The sequence below is a fragment of the Hyla sarda genome, chromosome 6, assembly GCF_029499605.1.
Source record: "Hyla sarda isolate aHylSar1 chromosome 6, aHylSar1.hap1, whole genome shotgun sequence".
NCBI classification, from domain to species: Eukaryota; Metazoa; Chordata; class Amphibia; order Anura; family Hylidae; genus Hyla; species Hyla sarda.
In genome coordinates, this window is record NC_079194.1 from 89287013 (window position 1) to 89306928 (window position 19916).

The 19916-nt window shown below is 39.7% G+C and overlaps 1 protein-coding gene across 1 annotated transcript in view; it reads right to left on the bottom strand.

The window, feature by feature from the left end:
- ERC2 (ELKS/RAB6-interacting/CAST family member 2) overlaps window positions 1-19916 on the bottom strand; it is a 950023-nt gene that overhangs the window by 594079 nt on the left and 336028 nt on the right. Inside the window, exon 7 of the mRNA XM_056528115.1 lies at window positions 13863-14030. Within this exon, the coding sequence (XP_056384090.1) occupies window positions 13863-14030 (168 nt within the window). The remainder of the gene's footprint in view (window positions 1-13862; window positions 14031-19916) is intronic.

A 19916-nucleotide genomic window follows, 5' to 3' on the forward strand; every position in this document is an offset into this window, starting at 1 on the left:
GACCCAGCACAGCAGACTCAGGGAGGAAGTGAATGCATGGTGAGTGAGGGCATGAGACAGATATGCCACTTTCGGAGCACAGAATGAAAAACCAAGTGGGCACTAAAAAGAAGGTATTTTTGAGAGAAATATAGATGCTAGACACACAAAAAACTGATACGTACAATATCAGGATTAGGTACTGAGTAACAAATAACATGACAGGTCCTCTTTAAGCTGATAACACAAGGAGTTGTAACAGCACATATTTAAGTACAAAAATTTTGTATAAACATGGAGTCTATTCTAGAACTTGTGACCATGTAGTAAAGGGTCAGGTTCAGTCTGGCAAAAAGGAACCTAGTAAGGCATATGGATTAGGGTCATTACTAAAGAATAGATTAGTGAAAAAACTGGTATCAGAGTGCAGAGAAATGGAAAAGCCACCACTCTATAAGACTATGCTCACATCTGCCTTCCCATTTTCAATGATCTGTAGTTATCTGTAATTTTCTGTAGTTATCTGTAATTCACAATAGTATTCTAAATATATTCTACAGAGATAATAAGCACAAAGCTTGTCTGAAATAGGCGGATGAAGATGGGCAGATTTCTTATAGCTATTAAAGAAGATTTTTTTTTTTTAAATGAAGAATGCCTAAAGCAATGCCAATCATCAAATAATACAATTTAATGTAATTTATAGTGTCCTAAATGTGAAGAACCATGGGCAGATTTCTCCATCTGGTTTGGTCCTATAATAAGATACAGAAATACAAAAAAAGAAAAACTTTTTCCAGCAATTGAGGACTCTGGGAGATGACACAGACCTAGAGGCCTCCAAAGAGGGGTATACAAATAAAAAGCATTTTCTATGACGAATATCAAATTGTTTGTAGATGGATAGCAAATTATCTCCCAAATAAAAAATATTGGATAGAGCTATATAATTTGTTAGGAAAATACAAAAATATTGTGATATTTCATAATGTAATTTGCATTGAACTGTTATATTGATAGGTTATTTTTGTTGTTACGTTGTTGCTGTTTTCTCCTTCATCGGGGGGAGGTGTTTGTCAAAGAGTGAGAAGACTTTTTATTAATTTAAAAGTAAACTAAAAGTATAATAATCAGGAGCCTATTCTACAACTGGCAACCATGTACTATAGAGCCAGGTCAAGTCTGACAAAGCAGTAACCAAACAAGGCAAATGGGTTACACTAAAGACTAGATTAAAGGGATACTCCATTGCCACAGCATTCTGAACATTTAGTTCAGAATGCTCGGAGCCGGAGGCTGTTATCATGACGTCACGGACACACCCCTCATGATGTCATGCCATACCCCTTCCATTCATGTCTATGGGAGTGGGCGTGTCGGCTGACATGCCCCTCCCATAGATATGAATGGAGGGGTGTGGCATGAAATCGTGAGTGGGCGTGGCTGTGACTTCACAACCACTCTTGCAGGAACCTGGCGTTTGCTTAGAACGCCAATTGTTGCGGGAGATTGCTGGGGCCCCAGCAATCAGATATCTTATCCCCTATTCTTTGGATAGGGGATAAGATGTCTAGCAGCTGAGAACCCCTTTAACCCCTTAAGGACTCAGCCCATTTTGGCCTTAAGGACTCAGACAATTTAATTTTTACGTTTTCATTTTTTCCTCCTCGCCTTCTAAAAATCATAACTCTTTTATATTTTCATCGACAGACTAGTATGAGGGCTTGGTTTTTGCGCGACCAGTTGTCCTTTGTAATGACATCACTCATTATATCATAAAATGTATGGCGCAATCAAAAAACACTATTTTTGTGGGGAAATTAAAACGAAAAACGCAATTTTGCTAATTTTGGAAGGTTTTGTTTTCACGCCGTACAATTTCTGGTAAAAATGACATGTGTTCTTTATTCTGAGGGTCAATACGATTAAAATGATACCCATTATTATATACTTTTATATTATTGTTGCGCTTAAAAAAAATCACAAACTTTTTAACCAAATTAGTACGTTTATAATCCCTTTATTTTGATGACCTATAACTTTTTTATTTTTCAGTATAAGTGGCGGTATGGGGGCTCATTTTATGCGCCATGATCTGTACTTTTTTTTGATACCACATTTGTATATAAAAAACTTTTAATACATTTTTTATAATTTTTTTTTTAATAAAATGTATTAAAAAAGTAGGAATTTTGGACTTTTTAAAAAATTTTTCGTTCACGCCGTTCACCGTACGGGATCATTAACATTTTATTTTAATAGTTCGGACATTTACGCACGCGGCGATACCAAATATGTCTATAAAAAATGTTTTTTACGCTTTTTGGGGGTAAAATAGGAAAAAACGGACGTTTTACTTTTTTATTGGGGGAGGGGATTTTTCACTTTTTTTTTACTTTTACTTTTACATTTTTTTACATTTTTTTTTACACTTGAATAGTCCCCATAGGGGACTATTCATAGCAATACCATGATTGCTAATACTGATCTGTTCTATGTATAGGACATAGAACAGATCAGTATTATCGGTCATCTCCTGCTCTGGTCTGCTCGATCACAGACCAGAGCAGGAGACGCCGGGAGCCGCACGGAGGAAGGTGAGGGGACCTCCGTGCGGCGTTCTGAATGATCGGATCCCCGCAGCAGCGCTGCGGGCGATCCGATCGTTCATTTTAATCGCGAACTCCCGCAGATGCCGGGATCTGTATTGATCCCGGCACCTGAGGGGTTAATGGCGGACGCCCGCGAGATCGCGGGCGTCGGCCATTGCCGGCGGGTCCCTGGCTGCGATCAGCAGCCGGGATCAGCCGCGCATGACACGGGCATCGCTCCGATGCCCGCGGTTATGCTTAGGACGTAAATGTACGTCCTGGTGCGTTAAGTACCACCTCACCAGGACGTACATTTACGTCCTGCGTCCTTAAGGGGTTAAAGAAATATTTTTTTTTTTTTTGCTTATATGGTGCAGCAATAGAGAATAATATAGTGGTTCTTGTGTAGGCCTTGTGCTGATGTGGCAGGCATGGGTTTTCAGCCATCTTGATTCTATTACACAATAGAAGTTATTTTCCCATGCTCCCTACATTTCCCATGATTCATCTGTTTTTTTTATTTTTTTTACAGAGTGGAGTGTAATCACTGCAATTCACCTAACGAGATCAACCTAATCACCTGGCTAGACTCTAGCAACCACTACCCCTTAATTCCCTGGTTGAACTTGATGGACATATGTCTTTTTTCGACCGTACTAACTATGTAACTATGTAACTATGTAACCAGAAGCCAAAACTGCCGAGATTCATAAGTGAGTACACAAGTTGGTGTCAGTTTACACTACATGCAGTATTGATGCATTTTTTTTTTGAGAAATATTGTCATGAGGAGAAAGGAATTTGATCTATAATGACAACTAAGGTGTATTATGAAGTACTGAAGTCTTCAGGCTATGTTCACATGTTGCATCATTACTGCATTTATGACATTTTTCACTGTAACTGCTTTGTTTATGTAGCGACATTCCAACTGTAATCTGCGCAACTGCAGTAAAAAACACCAAAACAGAAAAAACTCAGCAAAAATGCTCACACAGCCTCAGGTGAGGTAAATAACTACTATACATCCTGATTCCACAGAGGTAGCAGTACTATACACATAGGAGGAGATTTATCAAAACCTGTGAAGAGGAAAACTTGCCCAGTTTCTCATAGCAACCAGATTACTTCTTTCATTTTTAAAAAGACGTGTGCAAAATGAAAGAAGCGATCTGATTGGTTGCTATGGGCAACTGGACAACTTTTCCTCTGGACAGGTTTTGATAAATCTCCCCCACTGCGTTGGGTGAGGAGGGGAGAGTCTGGGAGCTGATAGGTCTTGATGTTATCCTTGAACTAAAACTTATGATAACATGGACAAGTTACAGTAATGAAATACATTATAAGGTTTGTCGGAGCTGTGCTATTTATTCTATCATATAAAGGAATTTGTGAATCGGAGACTTTAACTTTTGCCTAATAAGAAGCGTAAGGAACAGGGTCATCCACACTAACTACCTGCATATTTAAGTTAGTGCAGGTGACCCTGCAGGTATTCCGCCCTTAGACATCTTATCTCCTATCCAAAGGATAGGGGATAAGATGTCTGATCAAGGGGGTCCCACCGCTGAGATCCCCACCTAGCACAATTATGATGACTTTACATTTTAGCTTCTTAGAACAGAATGAAAACTAAAGAAAGAAAAGCAAAGGTAACAGAAACATGAGGATCAACAAATCATTCACAGAACTGAGAAATCTAGGTTGAAATTACACCATTGGCATGTGATGGGTATGGGAAAAAGACAGTGTGCGAGAATGTTGGACAATTTAAAGAGTACCTACCATGATCTAAACTCTCCCTAATCCCCTAATCCCTTCCTCCCCCCCCCCCATCTGTCCCTGACTCTCACTGACACTATTCCTGAGTTTCTTTTCATTAAAAACCCCATCTTTCTACCTGATTTATTGTCTTCTTGGCTGCTCATTCAGCTGTCCTAGTGTGAGAGAGGAAGGGGGCGTGGCTCAGCATAGAGGCTGTGACACAGCAGCTGGCAGCTCTGAATCATCTCTCTGTTTACAACTGCACATGCAGAGAGAAGAAAGATTGGAGCTCAGATAGTAAAATGAATGAGGGCATGCAGTAACGCAGTCAGGAGTATGCCCTGCTTTGGTATGAGCACAGTGCTGGCTTCTGCCTGTCTGATTGACAGGCAGGGAGCAGTGCTGAGCTTTTCTGTGTCCCGGCTGCAGTCTGAGATTTAGGACTCCAGCATGAGTCTGAAATCTATAAAAAAAAAAAAAAAAGGCTAGCGGCTAGGACTGGTAGGGAGACCCCTAGTGGTCCTTTTTTCAAAGTAGAAAATTAAATAGAAAGAAGCATATTTTTTTAATGACATGCTATTGGAAAGTTATTCTGCATACATTAATCTATAATATATCAAAAGTTTTTTTGATGAAAGGTACCCTTTAATGGCTGAAAGAATATAAGGCTGAATCGATGACCATCAAAAGTTACTCCTTGTATTAGGTCAGTGAATAATAAATGTAGAAAAAGGATGTGTTGGGTCTGTCAATGACTCTCGTAAGAGGGTACAAGAACACAGGGAAAAGAATGATGTTCTAATACAATACATGCAGGTAGTAGGGTTACAATAATTAGGGAATAAAATAATGTACATAATGTAGAAAAGTGGCAGAATGTCTAATAAACGGCCATCTTCAGAGCACTTGGAGTCAACATAAAGGGGATCCGTCCTGGGGAACCATGCCTAACCAGAGAAGGAATTCCAATCAATAATTTCCAGCTTCTCAAGCACCATTTTCTATCAACCTGATCAATGACTCTGCTATATAGGATAGTGTAGTCTGTTCCACATGGCAGGTTAAGTTAAAAAAACAGTCAAAATGCATAGCATATAACCAGATGCCATAAAAATAACTGGATGCCACATTGTGATGGAGAACGATGGCCAAATTCTACTCCACTAAAAATGTAACATTAAACTGATACTTAGAGACTTTAGAAAATGCTGTACACAATTGTTAGGGTTGATTAATTTCTACCACCTTTTGTTGTATAGATCTTCATTTAGTTTAATTATATTTTGAGCAATAAATCATAATTTGGTAGTGTTAATAAATACATAATTAAATAAAAAATAAAAAAAATTATTTGAGTGCTGAGGTAACATGACACAAAAGATACCAATCGCCCAAACGCTTGTTCACTTCTATTCCTCCAGATCCACCAGTACAAATGGAGCGTTACTGAGCTTGTGAGTATTATTAATAGGAAGAGGAGAATAAGCCACTACTGGACACCTCTGCAAGCAGCTTATCTCCAATGAGAACAAAAATCTTCCTTTTCCTTTCTGTCTGCCTTGGTGGAAAGTAGAAACACCTCTGTATGGGAGGCCATCAAATGTGTAGCAGTAGCCTTGACGTTAATTTCTCTGTGAGCTGAGGATGTTTGTGAGCTATTAATAATGTTGCAAGGGGTATAGCGGTAACCATCTCACTGGTGTAATGGTGGTGCATTATTTTGGTAACATAGTAACATAGTTCATAAGATTTTAAAAAAGACCAGAATCCATCAAGTTCAACCTATAACCCTAATGAGTCCCTACTGAGTTGATCCAGAGGAAGGCAAAAAAAAACTCATACTAGAGGTAAAATTCCTTCCTGTCTCCAAAAATGGCCGTCAGAATAAATCCCTGGATCAACCTTCTGTCCCTATAAATCTAGTATACATAACCAGCAATGTTATTACTCTCCAAAAAATGCATCCAGACCCCTTTTAAACTCTTTTACAGAGATCTCCATGACCACCTCCTCTGTTCAATAGTCTCACTGCTCAATAGTCTCACTGCTCTTACAGTAAAGTCCTTCAGCTTCCAAAAGATGGAAAACTTTTTAATAAATTAATATTTAAGTTCATAATACATGGCAGTTCTCACTTACAATAGCAGTTGCAATGAAAAAACAAGTGACCAATATAGCACCCCCACAGGGAAAATGAAGCATTGTTCAGCCACCACTAAAATCAATGGGTGTGTTGGGTCCTCCAGAGGGAGAGCTGCTGTAGCTGCTTAGTGCTCTGGTTAATAGATGAGGATCCTGAGAGCAGGACCCCCACCGTTAATTCTCTAATAGGGTTTATAGAAACCAGACAAAACCTTCAAGTTTACAAACCGTAACACACGCAAAGCCATTAAGAAAAATACAAATGAAAAAGTAAAAGAAAATGAAATAAAAGTGAAATAAAATAGACATATAAATAAGAAGAATTCAGCAGTGTAGTATACATCGCCAAATAAAAAGATTTATGTACGTTTATAGAGAAAAACTGAGCATACAGGCTGAAAGCATTAATGCTTTCTACTCTCTGTAGAATAAGAAAGCCCCATCACCTTCAAACACCCAGCATGTTTTATATATAGATGGTCCATTACACTAGTGCCAAAGAATGAGAAATATCTGCTGTGTTAAAAGCCGTGCAAGTTGAAGGATTTCACACCTATAAACTATGTTGTTTCTGAGATGTTACAGCTCTGGAAAACATTCATAAAAATGACATCAACCTGAATTGTTTGAAGTCCAATACCTAAATGTATATGTATGTATGCAGGTAAGTGTAGTACATGTGATTTTAGTAAAGCTAAGTTATTAGAGTACATAGGGTGGAATAAAAATGTTTTTGTGTGTGGTGGTAATGTGTACATGCGCCAAACTTTTTTTCAATGGTTATGCGGCATGTGATAAATATGGTGCTAGTACACTTTATTTTTTTTTATTACACTTCAGTACACCACCTTGTATGGTTTCTCTGCTTTTTAAAAATGCTGTCCACAGCCAGGTTTAACAATAATATAGAAAAATTCTACCAATGAGATATGGATAAATAAAATATTACTTTTACTAGATTCTCATAAAATTGCAGGGTACACAATATACAAATAATTGACAAGAATATTATGACTCAAAATAATAGCAAAAAATGAATCATCACACATAATCCTGATAGGGAGGGGATAGAAGGATACAGGTGAGTACCTAACAAATGCTAATCCCTGCCTAAGGCAATCTAGGCTCAACCTAAGTGTGGAATGGCATAAGGGGATAACTATATGAAGTCTACCACTAGGATAGATAAAGACACAACTGGTAGCTTGATGTGGCACATTTCTCATGCTCCATGTTCCAACGTGTTTCTCCCAGGTGTTATCAATGGGTTCATCAGGGATGGAGGAGACGTAGAGACACATAAACCGTACATACAATGATAAGGTAAACATCAATACACATGAGCCAAACAAAAGAATAAAAGGGGGGGGAGACTAAAAGTACAACAGTATGAGGCTCAGCATGATGGATAGTAAAGAGCAGTCACCGTCACAGAAGTAGTCACTAGAATTGTCAGTGGTTGTCAGTTTTGGACGGTAATGTAGATTTGCAGCTGACAGAGATAAATTAATAGTGACAAACACCAATAGACAATATTAAAGGGGTACTCCGGCCCTCAGACATCTTCTCCCCTATCCAAAGGATAGGGGATAAGATGTCTCACCGCGGGGGTCCCGGCAATCTTGTATCCGCCACCCACCTGTTTGAGCTGCACACCGCGGTGCCAGCTCACAAACAGCCAGGTGACGACCACAGGGGCTGGAGTATCGTGACATCACGACTCTGCCCCGTGTGACGTCATCCCCCGCCCCCGTTATGCAAGTCTATGGGAGGGGGCGTGAGGTATAGAACGTATACATTTTCCAGCATGTATGAATTTTTCCAGAAGTACGACAAAATCAAACCTATATAAGTAGGGTATCATTTTAATCGTATGGACATACAGAATAAAGAGCAGGTGTCATTTTTACCGAAAAATGTACTGAGTAGAAACGGAAGCCCCCAAAATTTACAAAATTGAGTTTTTTCTTCAATTATGTCACACAATTATTTTTTTTTTCCTGTTTTGTCGTAGATTTTTGGGTAAAATGACTGACGTCATTACAAAGTAGAATTGGTGGCAAAAAAAATAAGGCATCATATGGATTTTTAGGTGCAAAATTTAAAGGGTTATGATTTTTAAAAGGTAAGGAGGAAAAAAACGAAAGTGCAAAAATGGAAAAATGCTCAGTCCTTAAGGGGTTGAGGTCCTCAATGACTGGACATTTCAGAACCTGAGGATCATCTGGATGATGTCTATGCATATGTAAAGGGATAGATATATCCCTATTATGCTTGGCATCACCCAGATGCTCCAAGATTCGTTGTCTCAGTTCACAAGTTGTTTTCAATACGTGTTTGAGGGAACAAGGACAAGTACACCACCATTTTGGTTTTACAATTGGCGAAATCTAGACACTTATAGGTTTTATTCGTGTCTGAACTTGAGGTCTGACGTTCTCTTAAACGGAAGTGCGGTGTCATTAGACACCGCTAGTCCATGCCTGGATATTAGTGAGGCAGTCATCGCTCTGGGTAAGCAGGGCTGTGGAGTCGAGGAGTCGGACGAAATTTTGGGTACCTGGAGTCGGAGTCGGCAAACAATGCACTGACTCCGACCCCTGCAAAATTTAGATTGGAATACATTTTTTTTTTTTTAAAAGCACGTTTAAATGTCCCAATTCACAAAAAGTGATAATTAATTACTTCTCTACTATAAGAATAAAGACCAATGCATGCAGTGCCTCACGTAACCGCAAAACAAACATGTTAAGTGACCGTGAAGAAGCATGCTTTTCATGTGCTTCACTATATGGCACGCAACGCACAATTAGGAGCGGCAATACTTATACTTTCTATAGTGTTGTGTTCTGTTGTTACAGGGAACCCATGGGTAACCTAGCCTCTCACTGATAAGGGATTAAGTAAATATGTTTTTTGCAGGACTAGAGACACTTGCATAAGTGAAGGGAATGGAGGGTCAATAGTTCAAGACTGAAGCTGTAAACCATTGGAAAAACAGCTGCCATTCAGCTAAGGCTATAAAAACTTGTAAACTCCGATTGTTAGCTTAAACTTTAAACATGACTATGGGATTCTACTAGGGAAATCATGTTTTATAATAAATGCCCCTTCCTGGATCCTCCCACTGCCCTATCTTCAGCAGCAGATCAGCACACAAAAAGTAGAAGGCAGCTGCTTCTGCCCAACTACCTCTCTCTGCTAGAAGAGCTTAGAAGAACTTGGTGGAACAGCTTCTTGGATTCAACTGTAAGTGTTTATAAATACATTTGCATATTAATACAGAGGAATCAGAGTCGGGGAGTCGGAAGTACAAAAAACTGTGGAGTCGGAACATTTATCTACCGACTCCACGGCCCTGTGGGTAAGCGCATTACACCTTTTTGTCTTTAGCCGCTTAACTGTTCCTTGCCCATTAAATTGTATCTTTCTTCTATGAATGCTCTCTTCTCAGCCGCACCGCATGTTCATTATACTTTCATTATACATAATTCATAATTCCACATCTTAAAGCCCGACACTGGATTATGAAATCTGGCTCTGTTCCGGCCATACTGTGTTCATTGCGACTGCGGGTAAGACTGGCCATAATATCAGCATACATTTAACCCCTACGTGATCCTGTGCATGAATCTGGTTTATTGTAGCCTCAGGTACACATTGTCTACACTCTATATATGTTTTTATTTATTTTTTCCAGATCTCTGGTGGATATCAATACTATTTACATCTATGCAATTTTCTGTTTAGGTTACAGGTTATCTAAAGAAGTGTTCATCACTAAACAGCATTAATTACCTATGACACTATAAGTGCTGTCGCGTTACCACTGTACTATCATATACATTAACAGTTTTACAGTTTAACAGTTTTCTTTGTAACAGTTTTCATAGTAGTGTATCAATGCACCACTAATATCTGCAAACTTTGTGATGCGTTGATGTACCACGTGTTCAATCTATACTAACCCACTGGACACTTTGTATATTTAATATTGTCTATTGATGTTTCTCACTATTAATTTATCTCTGTCAGCTGCAAATCTACATTACTGTCCAAAACTGACAACCACTGACAATTCTAGTGACTACATCTGTGACAGTGACTGCTCTTTACTATGCATCATGCTAAGACTCATACTGTTGTACTTTTAATCTCCCCCCCCCCTTTTTTTCTTTTGTTTGGCTCATCTGTATTGTTGTATACTTTATCATTGTATATATTGTTTATGTGTCTCTACTTCTCCTCCATCCCTGATGAACCCATTGATAACACCTGGGAGAAACACGTTGGAACATGGAGCATGAGAAGCTACCAGTTGAGAAGCTACCCTCAAGCTACCAGTTGTGTCTTTATCTATCCTAGTGGTTGACTTCATATAGTTATCCCCTTATCCCATTCCACACTTAGGTTGAGCCTAGATTACTGTATCCTTCTATCCCCTCCCTATCAGGATTATGCGTGATGATTAATTTTTTGATATTATTTTGTGATTATATTTACCCTGCAATTTTATGAGACTGTAGTAAAAGTTATATTTTATTTATCTATGCCTCATTGGTAGAATTATTCTATATTGTTGTTAAGAGTACTCTTCACCAAGGGCAGTGGCATCTAAGTCTCCTAATTCGGGGGAGTGACCATAATTTTTGGTACCTCTCCCTCACATTATATTAATGTTCACAGCCCGTTTTGTAAGCCAGGTCTGGGCTGTTGTATGTTTGTGGATTAATTTCAGGTCACAAAGCAGAAACCACTGCAAAGTAAAAAACACAAAAGTGTCCAAGCAAGCCACTTTTTCCTAATCATCTCTTTGGATCTAGACAACAGAGTTGTTGCGCAAAAATTTGCATTTTTTTCTACACAAAAAAAGCTATAAACAGATTAATATTTATCTTATTTACTTTTTTTTTACACTTTTTTTTTTTGCACCCCAGGGCCTTTTATAAGCATTTACTTGATTGCTTACATAGGTCAATGTGCTGCATTTGCATTGCATTGATCTATCTTATTATAGCTCTGCTGGTACAGGCCCTCCATATCAATTACTGAGTCACAGCAGGTAAGTAAGGTCTAGCCTAGGTCTTGGGCTGCCCTGAAAACTGATTTGCAGCCCAAAATCATGTTGTGGTGGGGGGCTGATTGTACCACTCAATGTGCGCCAAAGCTATTTATAATGACAGGATTTGTTAAGTCTTTTGTCATGAGATGCATTCGGTTTAGGTAAAGTCTATGGCAAAGTTTGATGACTACTTTAAATTCTTTATTACCTGGTTGCGGAAAACAATCAGACTCTTAAGTTAGGATATGTTCAGGTTACATCAAGTTTCATTATCTCACAAAAATCGCAGACTAAATATTTGCCATGTAATTGTTCTATTTAAGAAATATTAGATTCTCTTCTCAGGCCGTCCATCCCAAGGCTAAGCACCCATAAATCATAAGCTTATTATATGGGAAAACAATCACTGTTAATGTGCTGTACCACAGAGAATGATACGGTGCTGTAGCTTAAATACAGAGTAAAATCCGTATCATTGATAATGGCATTATACACAAATGTGTCTCAAGTTAAATGTAATCCAGGTAAAGGATGTGGTTTCCATCCAGCTAACTCACAGAACACATTTTTATGGCAGCGATCTGAGGCTTCCTTGTGAATGTCAATAATTCATTACAAATATAGCAAAGGACTATTCCGTATTTGCTCATTGAGCTGGAACAGCTGGAATCTAATAAATCATAAAGCTGTTAGTGTGTTTGGTTTGGACTTACGAAGCATTAATAAAAATAAGAGAGCTACAAATGGCAGCCTAGAGTGTGTATATTCATAGTATTGCCGGTGAGCTCCTAACAAAAATCCTGAAAAAGTCGCAACACACAGACACCTCATATGTTCTTGACTCTAGAACACTAGAACCGTGAACTATCGGCTTGGAGGTACCAGTACAGTTCTAACATATAGGCATTAGTTGTGGGGTTTTATTTGCCGAACCTAGGAGTGAATGTCGAAGAAATCTATCAAATACTTCTCTGACTGGCTTCGAAAAAATGTATGAAAAAAATGCACCAAATCTGCACTGTGTGGCTATTATGTAAACATACAGTTTGCTGCCCAGAGACAAAAGGTGAAGTAAGGGCAGTATAACCATCCGGACCACAGGATGGCAACAGCAGTTTCATGATGTCTTGCAATTGACCACAGTAAGAAACACTACGTAAAATGTCACAACACTAAGTAAAAGGTGACAACAGTAACAACAATTTGGCTTATGATCTTCCCAGTTGGGATGCTCCAAGTGCACAGGCAATACCATGAGCTTCACTGCAAAGGGACATCAGAGCAGTAGAGTCTTATTGCTGTCAATGGGATTCCGCTGCACAGTACTGACAGTCCCGGGGTTAAGGGATAAGTTGTCTTTCATTTCACTGATAATTGCTGTGGCGCTGTGACATAGGTAATTTGCCCATTTCTCTAGGTCTTCACAATCAATTGAATCTGCATCTTCTTTCTCTGCCAGCACCCCAATGGTGTATAAATACCTCTATTAGTGATCAACAGAGAGAGGAACAAAGGGAAGGGCAAGCGATGCACAGGACAGGTCGACTTTATTTATACAAAACAGTAAAACAATGCGTTTCGGCTCTTAATCGCACCTTCCTCAAATGAACCAGAAAAAAATGGTTGGCATCATGGGAAGCTCATATATGCTTCTGTGGTATGTGCAGCAGCGTCTCTAAGCCCCTCCCTTTGTTTCTCTCATTTCCATTTGGCTTGTCAATCCATGTCTGAGTGCTGTCGGATTGGGTTTGAGAACAGCAGACTGTCTTTTATATTGCCCACCCATAGCACAATTCAAGAAGGTTAGTATATACCTTGCAGTGGTCGGTTTCCTGATGAATGTGATTTCTACACAAGTGAGTGACCCTGTTTTTCATTTTTGTTTCCCATTTATTCTCTAGTAGTTATGATGCCAGTGTGCTGCCACATCAATTATGTCATATAGTTTTTCCTTTACTAACCACAGGTCCTAGGTTTTCCTTCAGAATGGACACTTTGTTCTGCAGTTTCTTCTAGATATAGCTGACGGCACAATGCTTAAGCCCCCTTGCACTGCCTTAAAGCTAAGATACGTTTTATCATTCTCACATTCTTGCTACTTTTAGTAATTATGCCAATAAAAAGTTGGTTGTGTTTTATTAGAGTGCCAATAACTCAAGTTCCACCTTGTAATGTTATTCTTTTCAACATAATAGTAATTTCAGCATTTTCTCATAGTAGAAGCCAATAAAAAAACAATTACTTAATCTGTCAGACTATGTTAGAGCAGATTCACAATATAGGCTGTGATTAATGAGGGCGCTGTAGTCCGTGAATGAACATACCTCCGTCTGAAGGATTGCAGCCCTCTGTTCTTTGGCAGTAAGAGATTCCTTAAGTACTTCAATGTGTTGTTTGCAGTCTGAGTTCTGATTGCCAAGAGTCTCCAGTTTGGTTTGTAAGGCAAGAAGTTCTGATTCCTTCTTTGACAGTTCCAGCTTTAACTGGTCAATCTTTAAAATGATAACAATTTGTTAGTCATGTTATAATAATTAAAGAATAAACAGCATTTGGCATTCAAGTCTGGGAAAATATTGTGCTGGTGGGTGAGGGGGGGGGGGAGGGTGGTTAGGGCAGGGTAGTTGACACAAAAGTAAATAAAGTTGGGTGCCAAGATTTCACATTGGTGAGTGATGTGAGCACTGAATTCAGTTGTCAAAGAACCAATGCAGATAAATTACTGTGCTTGTTACCAATTCTGATGGAAATATATCAATTCAAAACTGTAGACCTTGTTTCATGCAACCCTTATATGCCATTTAATCTGATCACATTTTAGGAACCATAATATGGCCAGAAACCATTTTGCAGTACTACTGCACTGACCTTAGATCTGCATAGGATTCTATGGTTCAGTGGAATAACAGAAGTTCTGGTAGTCATAGCTGTAAGTATGTATTTCAACACCCCCTTTCCTGGTATTTTAGAATGTATAATATGGTCACACCACCACCCTCACAGCCCTACTGCACTTAGCTTAGGTCAAAATATGCTTCTTTGGTTTAGTGGAATCCCAGAAGGTCTAGGTGTTTCGGCAGTAAGGACATGTCTGAACAACGCCCTTCTCGTAACTAAAGGTGCCCATACATCTTAAATGGCTGAAGACCGAACTAACCTTTGGCCTCCAGCTATCTCTCTCAATTTCCCCATACACATAAACATATGATTACAATGGAGACAGGAGCAGCTCTAGCAGAGGTTTATCTCACAAGGGTCCACAAAAGGGTCAGTTAGCTTAAAGGTGTACTCCGGTGGCAAACTTTTTTTAAATTTTTTTTAAATGAACTGGTGCCAGAAAGTCAAACAGTTTTGTAAATTACTTCTATTAAAAAAATATTTGTCCTTTCAGTACTTATTAGCAGCTGTATGCTACAGAGGAAATTATTTTCTTTTTGAATTTTTTTGTCTTATCCACAGTGCTCTCTGCTGACACCTCTGTCCGTGTCAGGAACTGTCCAGAGCAGCATAGGTTTGCTATGGGGATTTTCTCCTGCTCTGGACAGTTCCTGATACGGGCATCAGGTGTCAGCAGAGAGCACAGTGGACAAGACAAAAAAGAAATTCAAATAGAAAATAATTTCCTATGCCCCATACAGCTGCTAATAGAAGAACAAATATTTCTTAATAGAATTAAATTACAAATCTGTTTAACTTTCTGGCACCAGTTGATTTAAAAAAAAATGTTTTTCTCCAGACTACCCCTTTAAATCCCCATGTCTCATCTTTTTCTCCTCTGACTTCATCTGTTAGAGGAGAGTTGGGAGGTCCCCATACATTTTAGATAGTCAACCGATCAAGCAAAAGTGGAGGGGCAAAGACATTAACAATTATTGAGTGTTATGGGGAACTTTCATGTCTTGAATATGGCCAGAGCAGTACCCTATCAGTTCTACTGTACTTATCTTAAATCATCTCAATAGTACCCTCTGCTATGCCCTAGTAAACACAGTATATGGGCACTTTATATCTACCCAGCCTGTTCAGATGCAGTACTGTATATACATTAGACATTTATCTGGAAAAAATGAAATATCAGTAAATCACTATAAAGATGTTCAACAAGGATAGTGATTGACTCACATACTTCTGTGATACAAATACCACATGCTTATCACTCACACTTCATCTTATCCAACAATATGTGAATTACTGAGACCGGGAGAAAACTTCAAGGGGGAAAAAAATTGGCCAAAAGATAACTGTTGTTAAAAAGCACCTTACCTTGTCATGCAGCAATTCTTTTCTAACATAGTACAAAAAGAACAATGTTGCTGACTACAGCACAAAATTACTACAAAAAACAAATAAACCTTCTCTGTAATAAAGAGTAAGCATAGTATGTACTGGCGCAGTACTTGGACAAAAAAGCCTAGACCGCAAAACTACTTGCATAATACAACATGAATTAGCACTGACTAAATTACTAATGTCACTAATGCCAAAGAAATCAATGGAATTCATGTTAAATTTGTTAAAGCGAAACTGACAGGCTTTTCACCCATCCTAAAGGCAATTTACTGGGTTAAAGCGTGGGTGAACAGCATTAAAATGAGTGGTCACTTAATTAGTGAAATGGTCCAGTACCTCTAGAGTTATGCATCTTCATTCTTTTATTTCTACTTCTGCACAATAGAGGCGTGGAGACGGTTTGCTACGCTCCCCTGCCTCCTCAATATTCCCCGCTCTGGCTGCCTCTCTCATAAGTATGCAAAGGTATTCCTTCTCATGTCACTGTAACAGACCCCAGGGATGTGAGAATGAATACTTTTGCATATTCATGAGAGGGGCTGGCAGAGCGGAGAATATTGAGGAGGCAGAGGAGCACCACAAATTGGCTCCCCTCCTCCATTGCGCAGAGCTGTACAATAGAAATAGAAGAATGACTCTGGCAATATTAAACCAATTTATGTAAATGACCACTCATTTTAATGTTGTTCACCCTCACTATAACCAAGTATATTGGGTTTAGTGTGGATAAACAGCCTAACACTTTCGCTTAAAAGGGAAACTGTACTGTAAAGTAAACCAACACCATGAATTTATAGTGCTTGGTAATGCTTTTCTAAATGTGTCCATGCTAAAATTATCCCTTTCACATTATGAAAATTTCTCATCAATGGTCATCTGAGTGATGCTGTAGGGGTGAAGAATCATGGTAGTGTCTGTTAGTAATTCCATTCTGCCTCAGTTGGAATTCAGCTGGTCGTTTTACATCAGTGCTAGCTCTACAGAGTGAAACATTAAAGGGTTTTTAATTAATTTAATTTAATTAAATCAGGTGGAAAAAAAGGTTTTCAAATCAACTGGTACCAGAAAGTTAAACAGATTTGTAAATTACTTCTATTTAAAAATCGTAACCCTTCCAATACTTATCAGCTGCTGTATGTTCCAGATATACTACACAGAAATTTGTGAAGTTCTTTCCAGTCTGACCAAAGAGCTCTCTGCTGACACCACTGTCCATGTCAGGAACTGTCCAGAGCAGGAGAGGTTTTCTATGGGGATATGCTTCTAATCTGGACAGTTCCTGACACAGACAGAGGTGTCAGCAGAGAGCACTGTTGTCAGACTTGAAAGAACTGCACAATTTTCTCTGTAATATATAGTAGCTGATAAGTACTGGAAGGATTAAGATTTTGAAATAGAAGCAATTTACAAATCTGTTTAAATTTCTGGCCCCAGTTGATTTGTAAACATTTGTTTTCCACTTGTTTCCACCAGAGTTCCCCTTTAAGACTGAATGGATGCGTCAACAGGCAGAACACTGTGACTCTATACCATTACCACCCAGATAACTCTCAGTAACCAATTTTCTCACATACATTATACACTGTCAGTTCTAACAGGGACCAGGTTTAGAAAGTTATTACCAAGTGTTATAATATCATGCTTCACTCTCTCTGAAAATCTAGTGTCAGGTTTCCTTGCTTTCCTACCTATACCTCAATAAGGATAATGGTTGCTAAGGAGAACTGTAGGCGTACCTGTCAATAAAAAAAAAAAAATTCTTGTCATGTCAAAAGAATTCAGACACCGACCATGAAAAGAATGCGCTGCCACAAAATCCCTGAGCCGCTCTGTGTCTATCAGACCTGAATGGCCCCATACACTTACATTATACATTTGTCCAGGTCACTTGACATAAAGCCGGGAGAGAACGTGCTAAGCATGTAATTCTTCTGGCTCGTTGTCATGATCGGTCGGGGTCAGAACCCCATCAATCCAAACTTTTGATTTGCCTCTACGATGCATTTAATTTTTAATTTTTTTTAATTTTTTTATGACAGACACCATTTAAGGAAATTCCTAAAACTTGTAAAGGAGATATGTAAGAAAATATGTGAGCTCAGGTTGGTCCCATCAACATTCTCTATCGCCAATGTGAATCTACAAAGGGCTCCTTCTTTATAGGTATCTCAACATTGGCAAACAAAGATGACGTGGTTGGACCAACAATCAAGGCAACCTTCTCTACCACAACCGGTAGAGCTCTCCTATGCTGGGTTGAGGGTGTATTGGAGAGAATTAGCACCAATCTTTTTAATAGGCTCAATGGTATAACATTATTTTGCATTGATGCTCCTGTTACAAGTCACCACCTAACATTTGTATTTACAGTGCTAAATCTTTTTTAGGAGGCAGAAGCTTTTTGCCTCTGTTGAGATTCTGCTTTTGCATTTTCTGTATATACTCGTTGGTAAATTCAGTAAGACATTTACTAAGAATTTATGTTGAACCGCTACTGTCACTACTAACTAAGCTCCAACATTTTTAAAGGGGTACTACCGTGAAAGTTAAACAGATTTGTAAATTACTTCTATTAAAAAATCTTAAGCCTTCCTGTACTTTTTAGGGGCTGTATTCTACAGAGAAAATGCTTTTTATTTTGGATTTCTCTTATGTCACGAGCACAGTGCTCTCTTCTGACCTCTGCTGTCCATTTTAAGAACTGTCCAGAGCAGGAGAAAATCCCCATAGCAAATATATGCTGCTCTGGACAGTTCCTAAAATGGTCAGCAGAGGTCAGCAGAGAGCACTGTGGTCGTGAAATAAGAGAAATCCAAAAAGAACAGCATTTCCTCCACTAATAAGTACTGGAAGGATTAAAATTTTTTAACCTCTTAAGGACCTAGGGCGTATGGATACGCCTTGACGTCCTGGTACTTAAGGAACCAGGGTGTATCCATACGCCCGTGGGAATTTCGGTCCCCGCCGCGCGCCAGGCGGAGACAGGGGCGGGGTGACTGCTGATATCAATCAGCAGGCACCCCGCGCAAATGCCCTGGGGGGTCATCAGACGATTCCGGGTCATACGGGTCTATTGTGACCCAGTGACCCGGAATTGAAGGGGGATCGCGGCTGTCTAAGACACCCACGATCCCCCTGTAGGCATAGGAGTGAGGTGGCAGGGTTGCCACCCCTCCTATCCCTGCTATTGGTCTGCTATTGATCGTCAGAGGCGACGACCAATAGCAGACCGGGGGCGGGGGGGTTAACTTTCGTTTTCCCCGTCCTGCCCACCAACAATAGGCGGGGCAGAACGGGGAACCGAAGGGGACCGGGTGTCGACGTCCACTTACCCGTTCGGAGGCTGCGGCGACGTTGATCGGCGGGCAGCGTGACGTGCGTCTGAAGAGGACGGCTCCCGGGATCCTACGGAAGCCGGTAAGTTGATCTGGAGGGCTACAGTCTGAGACTGTGGTCTCTAACTGTAGCCCTCCAGATGTTGCAAAAGTACAACTCCCAGCATGACCAGACAGCTGTTTGTGCATGCTGGGAGTTGTAGTTTTGCAACAGCTGGAGGGCTGCAGTTTGAAACCACTATACAGTGGTCTCTAAACTATATCCCTCCAGATCTTGCAAAACTACAACTCCTAGCATGCCCACATAGCTGTTTGTTGTCTGGGCATGCTGGGAGTTGTGGTTTTGCAACAGCTGGAGGGCTACAGTTTGAGACCACTATATAGTGGTCCCTTAACTGTAGCCCTCCAGATCTTGCAAAACTACAACTCCTAGCATGCCCAAACAACTGTTTGCTGTCAGGGCATGCTGGAATTTGTAGTTTGTAGCAGCTGGAGGACCACAGTTTGGAGATCACTGTGCAGTGGTCTAAAAACTGTAGTTCTCCAGATGTTGCAAAACTGCAATTCTCAGCATGCCCAGAAAGCAAACAGCTGTCTCGGCATGCTGGGAGTTGTAGTTGGGTACCTCCAGCTGTTGCATAACTACATCTCCCAGCATGCCCTTCGGTGATTAGTACATGCTGGGAGTTGTAGTTTTGCAACAGCTGGAGGCACACTGGTTGGAAAATACTGAGTTAGGTAACAGAACCTAACTGA